Source organism: Erpetoichthys calabaricus, chromosome 4 (assembly GCF_900747795.2).
Source record: "Erpetoichthys calabaricus chromosome 4, fErpCal1.3, whole genome shotgun sequence".
Taxonomy (NCBI): domain Eukaryota; kingdom Metazoa; phylum Chordata; class Cladistia; order Polypteriformes; family Polypteridae; genus Erpetoichthys; species Erpetoichthys calabaricus.
In genome coordinates, this window is record NC_041397.2 from 43526711 (window position 1) to 43535163 (window position 8453).

At 35.1% G+C, this 8453-nt stretch overlaps 1 protein-coding gene across 1 annotated transcript; it reads right to left on the minus strand.

Moving 5' to 3' along the window:
- Positions 1–937: 937 nt before the first annotated feature.
- Positions 938–2511, minus strand: LOC127527512 (olfactory receptor 52E4-like). Its single transcript, XM_051926558.1, has one exon. It carries the CDS (start codon positions 2508–2510, stop codon positions 1527–1529), a length of 984 nt encoding a protein of 327 aa, XP_051782518.1. The 5' UTR covers position 2511; the 3' UTR covers positions 938–1526.
- Between the last annotated feature and the right edge of the window lie 5942 nt (positions 2512–8453).

Consider the following 8453-nt stretch of genomic DNA (forward strand, 5'->3'; position numbering starts at 1 on the left):
CTTGTTGAGCAAAGTATGCTAAGCAATATTTTTCAGAATTTGTAATTGAGTGATTCAGTAACCTATGTTTTGATTTTTTTGAATATTAAAAATGCAAAAGCTTGCTGTGATTCAGCATATAATAGGGTGTTTTATACATCCTTTCATTATTTTCATTATAGTATGGAAAACTGAAGATAATCCTGCAGTATTGGATATTAGACAGGAGCCACCCTTGTATGAAACTCCAGCAAAAACATGAACTTTTTTTTAATGACTGTTATATATGTTATAAGAAAAAATAAATAAATACAAATAATAAAAATGTTGTAATTTTACCAAATATAAATATCATGTAATGAAACAGTATAAATGAATGGAAAGATTTTTTGAAAATAAACTAGGCTTTTCATAAGGCTCTAATTAAGTTTGACAAAATATTATTATTATAATTAATACTAATAAATATGTACAATAATTCAGTATTAATAATAATTATAATAATAATAATAATAAATGGATAGAGGATGGAGGATTTTATTTTAGCCTTACAGATTTTAGAGTCCTGTTGCCCATGTTGCATTTGCATGTTCTACCAGTGTGTCCATGTTTTTTTGGTCCAGGTACTCTGGTCTTCCTTTCATATCATCAAGGACGTGCAGATTAAGTTAACTGGTGATTCCATATGTGCTCCTTTGTAAATGTGACTGTGAGTGTGGGTTTGTGCATGAATGGGCTCTGTCCACTTTTCACCCCATGCAAATCTGAATTGGAATATACAATGGGTTAGTGAGATTGATATTGTTATGTAATATTATAACAACAATATATTAAAATACAAAAGAAGTTATGCAGAATGATTATAGGTTAGATTTAGAATTTAAATATTAATACTTATTTAAAGTATTAATTTTAAAAGCATATGTGATATGTCACTCTGCGGTGGGCTGGTGCCCTGCCCAGGGTTTCTTTCCTGCCTTGCGCCCTTTGTTGGATGGGTTTGGCTCCAGCAGACCCCCGTGACCCTGTAGTTAGGATATAGCGGATTGGATAATGGATGAATGGATGGATATGTGATATGCCTGTCAGCATTTCATAATTGTATAAATTCCTGTAACTTTGCAGTAGATGGCTGATTTTTCATTTTAGACCAGAACAGAAAGCATATTTCGAATTTAAAATATCAATGCATTAATTTTTCAGGAACTGTTACTACACTCAACATCCCAACAGTTTTGTAGTCAGGTTGATATTTCTTCATAATAACCACATTTTAATGTTAAAAAATATAAGTATGGATTGGTGTTCTGTCTTGAGCCACTTCCAACCTGAAATCCATTAGAATAAACTCTCACTGACCTGCAGTATGATAAGCAAGGAAGAAAAAGGAATATAAATGAATAGCAAAAGAATCATCTAACTTAAATTTAAAAGTTGATTTCATCTTTAATGTACTGAATTGAATTTTTCATCACAGAGTCACAGGGAGACTATGCCTTTTCTAATTAAGGTGGGGACAGCAAAAATTAAAAAGTCAGCTTTATTTATCAAATACATATTTTAACACGTTGCTGGCTGTTCACTGGGATAATTTTTTTATTCAAAATAATTTTTAGAAGTGCATGACGGATTTCCTTGGTTCTAATGGCGTAAATAAGTGGATTCAAGACTGGTGGCACAAGAAGGTATAAAATAGCAAACATAACATGAATTTGAGGCTGAACCTTCATGCCAGTTCGATAAACTAGAAGACTAAAGAGTAAAGTTGTATAAAAATACAAAATTACAAACAAATGAGAACTGCAGGTGTTCACTGCTTTGCGAAATGCATCTTTTGAGCCAATCTTTACAACAGTTCTCATAATTAATACATAACTAAATATAATAAATATGACATCCAATCCAAATATAGAAGATATTGCAAAAAGACCTAGAGCACTATTCATAGATATATCAGTACACGCTAATTTTGCAACACCCATATGATCGCAGTAACAATGTTGTATGACATTTGATGAACAGAAAGGCAATCTGGAGGCAAAGACTGGCACTAAGCCCATTAGGATAAGATCTCTCAGAAGAAGACATATAAACACTTGAGCTAAAAATCTGTATGATAATATTGACATATAACGCAAGGGATTGTATAAAGCAACATATCTGTCATAAGCCATAATAGCGAGTATTGAAGATTCTAGTGCTGAAAAGAAGTGAACACAGAACATCTGAATAAAGCAAGCTTCAAAAGCAATAGTCCTGTCATTAAACCAAAACATCTGTAAAATCTTAGGTAAGGCTAAACTGCACATAGCAAGATCCACAAGTGACAAGGCTGCTAGTAAAACATACATAGGATTATGTAGGTTGTGATTAACCTTCACAAGAAAAATGATCAAGACATTTGCTACAAGAGCTAAAACATACATGGCACAAAATGGAATAGAAATCCAAATCTGGTAGTTCTCCATTCCTGGAAATCCAATTAGAATAAATTCTTTGGGTCGTACATAAGAGATGTTCACTGTAGACATGTTTGTTGTTTCTCCAGTTTAAATAAGGACAATAATTATGGATAAATATGGAACACAGCTCTGCAAAGTAAAATGGAACATAAATATCATTGTTTCAAATTAACCAATAAAATGTAACATTTAAACAGTAATACAAAATTCTGTGTATAAGAAACTCTAAATTAAAGAATGTTAGAATTTTCCCCACTAGATTTCTTCACTATTAAATAACATAAGATTAGATTTGTTTCACTGCAAAAAAGCAAATCTTTGTTTAAAAATGAAAGCTATTCTTAAGTAATAAATTGCATTATTGTCTTACCAGTATACAGTGTGATGCATAACACCTAAATAATAACATCTGAATTAAGGCTTGTACAAACAATGCTATTTATAAGGCCTGGTATTCTCAGAAGACTTATTATTCTCTCAAATGAATATACTTAATAAGCTTCTTGCCCACTGAAGTTAAATTATAGAGTATCATTCTTCTCACAAAATGTTGTAATTTGTTATAAATATTTACATAAACTGTAATTTTCATATTTAAAAGCAATTTGTAAATTTGGCAGCATGTTTTGTTTTGCACACTTGCTGTACATATTGTGAAAATGCTATATATGCAGCCTGTAAGTTGTCTGCTGCTGAGTTTACAAGTGCAATTACCTGTGCAAACTAAGAAACTGAGGTTCAAATCTAACTAATATAAAAATCTCTTCAGGGAATATCCTGCCTCACATTGCTTGTTACTTTAATGAACTGTATTCATATAAGGCTATTTTGCTGCTTTCTTTCCAAGTAACGTCAAGCATTTGAAGTCCTAAATCTAAACAGAAATATATTGGTTTCAGTCTTTACAATGATGATGTTTCTAAAAGGGCGGCATGGTGGCACAGTGGGTAGCGCTGCTGCCTCGCAGTTGGGAGACCTGGGTTTGCTTCCCGGGTCCTCCCTACGTGGAGTTTGCATGTTCTCCCCGTGTCTGCGTGGGTTTCCTCCGGGCGCTCCGGTTTCCTCCCACAGTCCAAAGACATGCAGGTTAGGTGGATTGGCAATTCTAAATTGGCCCTAGTGTGTTCTGGCACCTTGCCCGGGATTGGTTCCTGCCTTGTGCCCTGTGTTGGCTGGGATTGGCTCCAGCAGACCCCCGTGACCCTGTGTTCAGATTCAGTGGGTTGGATAATGGATGGATGGATGTTTCTAAAAATAAGGTCATGTGTGCAATTAGCAATGAGTTGAATGTTCCTGGAAATGTATTTAGTTACATGGTATACTTTAAACAAAAAATAAAGCCAAAAATGAAATGAAACATTATCACGACTCTTATATTGCAACATAAACATAAGGAAGTGCCACATCTGCAAAATCTGTAAATGTAAAGCATTACCTGTTATTGTAGAACTGCAGTATTTGTTTTAAATTTTTACCAGACTGTCATCTATTCCAGTGTGTTAGCTGATATCCCATTTTGTTACCTAATTTCTTAAAAAGCAGCCATGGTAGATTTTACTCCTCATAAGTAACGCATATAACTGTGTAACACATTACTAGTTTATCCTTTGTAAATGCATGAGATAGGATAAAGAATTTCAACAGACTGTCATTATTATCATTATTATTTTTTACTATATGCTGCTATTAAGAATTCCTGAGAAAATGTCATTAATTGCTTTTGTAGTTCTCAGAGCTATCTCTGGTCAAACCTGCTGTATTAATGTTTAGCTTTAAATAACATCCAATAAATGAACTTTGACCTAATAAATTAGTGGCCATGTATTACAAAATCTATAGCAAATTATACTAACAGAATTACTCATTTAAAATGATTTACTATAAAATGGATGAAGTCTATTGAAAGAAAACTTACAACCTACCTTTATCTCTGGAATAGTAGTTAAAGTAGTAACAAGGACCTACAATCCTAAAATAAAATGCAAATAAAAAATGTCAATGATAAGTAGCTGTTGACACTACTCATGTCTTTTAAATAGTTCCTTACTTTCTGTTCCTGTATAAGTCATAATGTATTTTATGATCTCTGGTGGCACATCTAAAGCAAGTGGAACTTTTCTATTTTGGCAACATATTCTTTTGTTTTCAACATTAAAAAAATATAGCTTGACACTGATCACATCACTGGTGTAACACCAGCAGCTGTGGTTTGTAAAGAAACATCAGTTTGAGGATGTAAAGTTAATGCTTTCATGTGGCCACAACTTTCTAGTATTTCATGATCTTCCTGATTGCCTGTCTCTGGTGCATTCTTGCAGTGTGTATCCTGGACTTTACACACTTGTTTGTGTGATGCTCAGTTGCTGAATATTCAGGATTACTGCACTTCCTAGTTGTGGTTCAGAATCTTATCTTCTTATTATTCTTTTGTCATTCTTTGTCACTTCAGTGATTTGCTTTCCACTCAGATGATGTTTAAGGTGGCTAACACTATGTTTTGCATAGCACACTACTACACCTTGTCGTCCTTTAATTGCATGTAGCAAACGTCAATGTTCAATGATCAACAAACACAAAACTTATAATTGATTATGAATTCTGAACATATGTGCACTGTGTACTGTGGAATTGTCAATAAATGGGCTATATTCAGCATAACTTCTTGCTTGTCTGTGTGCTTCAGCATCTTGTCTTTTTATTGTATCTGGTCATTCATTCTCCTTCTGCAATATACTTGATGCTCATCAGATGTCACTGCTCTTTCTACTGCTCACTGTTCACTCCTCCTACTATGGTGTTCTTCATCACATAATCAACTTCTGTGATATGCTGGATGCTCAGCAGATGTGGCTGCTCTTCTTTTTCTTCCTGCCATGTTACTTGGCTTCTCAATCAGTTTGCCTTAATAAACAGATGATCACATGTCATTTTTTGCCAAGATTACTGATTCCTATTTTTTAATTATTAGAACAGATCAGATAATATGCATTTGATTAAGACCAAGATCAATGTTCTATCCTTAGTAGTTTGAAAACAATCATATGACAAACAGACACACCTTAGCATTTTATATATGTAGATTTTTGTGATAGCTGTGAACTCAAAAGGCATCATTAAATGCTTGACTGCCTACTCACACTCTTTCAATCATACCAATTCAGAGCCACAAAGCTTATGCCAGGAGCAAGGCAGAAAACAGCCATGAACAGAGGATACTGGTCAATTACAGGGCTCTGTTTGAATTAACATAATCATTATTTTTCCGCAAAAGTATGGAATGCAGGATTATGGATGAATATTTGTCTTTAAAAAAAGTAATCAGTTATTTTGAGTGTATGAGAGAGTTGATCAGTATGGAAGTGTACAGTAAATCTTATTGATATTCAATCAAGAAAAATCATCTTGGTAAACTTCAAAATATCAAGCAAGCAATTTTGAAATACATATTTTTAAATAAAAGTTTAGCTCTCAGACACATTCAATTAAAATATGTCTTATTTAGCTGACACTTTTATTTAAGGAGATGTATGTTTGAGATGCAAGTTGTTACATTACGTTTGCTTTTCTAATTGGAGTGCAGGCAGGTGAAGTGACTTAGTGATAGCCACATGGTGTCAGTAGTGGGATTTGAACCCAGAACAGCCTCAGGGTTTGAAGTCCAAAGCTCTAACCACTACTCCTCACTGCCTGCCACAGTTATTATATAGTTTAATATTATTCAATGCACACTTTCATCTTCAAGTTATATATTAATGTCTAATTCATGCAATGTTGCAAACTGTATAAAATTATTTCAGAATAAATAAATGTGTTCAACTTCAAAACATTACTTCTTTCAGAAATATATTTTTCCTCACAAGGCCCATATTTCCAACATTGTCAGTGATAAAGAGAGTAATAACTACTCAAGCACAACTGCAGCATTTTATGGGGGAAATGAAAAAAAAAGGTGTTAGGATGTTAGAATCTTAAGAGTAAATCTACAGGTGTAGAGGCTTTTGGAGACTGACTGAAAGAAAGCTACTCCTGATAAGAGAACTGGTAAAATTATGCCCAGAGTCTGTAAAAAAAATAAAAAAATAAAAAAAGAATTATTTAAGAACATCTCTGTATTATAAAAGAAAATCTTGAGATGACACAAGACTATTGCCAAGAGATTTTTTCAAGTCCTGTCCTCCTCTGAACCATTTCAGGTTAACGGCCCATGCCCATGGTCCTCTCACCTCTCATTCGTGTGAATGTTTTTGTCAGACACAGTTCCTGCTGTATCAGCTCATAAATTTTTACGATTAAATTGTCAAGTTGGTTAAATGCGTATCAATAGACTATGCTGAAATAGTTGGTGGTGATGTTGCGGAGGATGAAAACATCAACTTACAATATCCCGTAGAATATCTACAACCGTTAACACCATCTGGTCTTCCACTGGCCGAATTACTGTTGAAAGAAGGATGTATCGTAATGTTATTGTGTAATTTATGTATGAGTGATGGGCTATGCAATAGGACAAGATTAGTTGTATTCAAAATTGGTTGAACAATTCTGACATGTAAAATTTTAACAGGAGACAAGAACCGTGGATAACATTAGACACCAAAGGAGATCTTGATATGCCATTCGTATTAAAACATTTACAGTTTCCCATTAGAATAGCCTTTGCTATGACAATTAACAAATCATAGGGACAAACATTTGAAAAAGTCGGTTTATTTATTAGAGAATAAAAAAATGATATTCACTCACGGGCAGTTATATGTTACACTGTCACGATGAATCCAAATTCAATGTGATTTTGACGAAAAGTTTATTCCAAATATTGTTTTTACTGAAGTTTTACAGTATGAGGAAAAGGACGCTCTATCGGCGCCGACCCGACACAGACTGACACCGGAGGCACATATAAAAATAAATAAACTTTTATTGTCTTCACCCGTGGGGCACGTCTTCCCCGTGTCCCACCAGCATATCATTGTCCCACAAGCACAAAAACGGTAACACAAAAAGCACAAAACACCACTACTACTACTCTTCCTCCTCCTCCTCCTCCTCCTCCTCCCTGGCAAGCATTGTCCTCCTCCCAACTCCGGCCTCTTCAGTAGTGGCTGTAGGCTCCTTTTATAGCCCACCTGGAAGGGCTTCAGGTGGCAATTAACCTAATTAAGGCTGCACTTCCGGGTGTGACTGCGTTACAGCCCAAACGGGCTCAGGAAGCCATGCAGCTCCCCCTCTGGCGGTGGCCACGGAGCCCAAAAGGGATGAGCTCCGGTGTTCCACAATTGTGGCCCCGATGCAACCCAGGGGGGCTGCCACCAAGTGTTCTGGGGAACATAGTGTGCATCCCATGGCTGCTTCCCCAGATCCAGTGTCAAAGGGGCATCCCGGCCATCCACCACAAGTAAAAGTGTAAGTTTAAAAAGTATTTGCGTGTTAATTTCAAAGCCAAACAGAACGAAAATGTATAACACAATGAATACCACTAACGCAACATGAAACATAATTTTCTTTCAATTTATTACGTTTTACTATTTTTTACTATGGTTCATTACTTGCTGTAATGTAAAATAGTTAGGTTTATTATGCATATGTAACAATTCTCATGAAAATAACAATCTGTTTAAATTGTACATCTGCTTCCCCATATGTGAGTGGCAGAGCCGCAAAGTGGCTAGCGCGTAACACCTGGCCAGGGGTAGGTGAGCAAAGCAAACAGGGGGCAGAGCCCCCAAGTTTTAACAAGGATTGACTGATTCCAAAATTTTAACCCTTTGCTTTCTATATACCTTGTTTGGAGCATGTCAAACACACCTCATCACCCATTAATTGTAGAAGTTCTACAATTAAACAAACTGCTAATGGAGATGTTTTTAGTACCAAGGACTTTGGAACATTTAAGGAGAGTCGACAAACATTAAAAAACAGATTTTAACTTGACAGGGCTAGCTTACATATGTAAGAAAGAATGTGAAATACTCCCACACCAGATGTGCAAAGCAAATGAAATCATACCCAGTT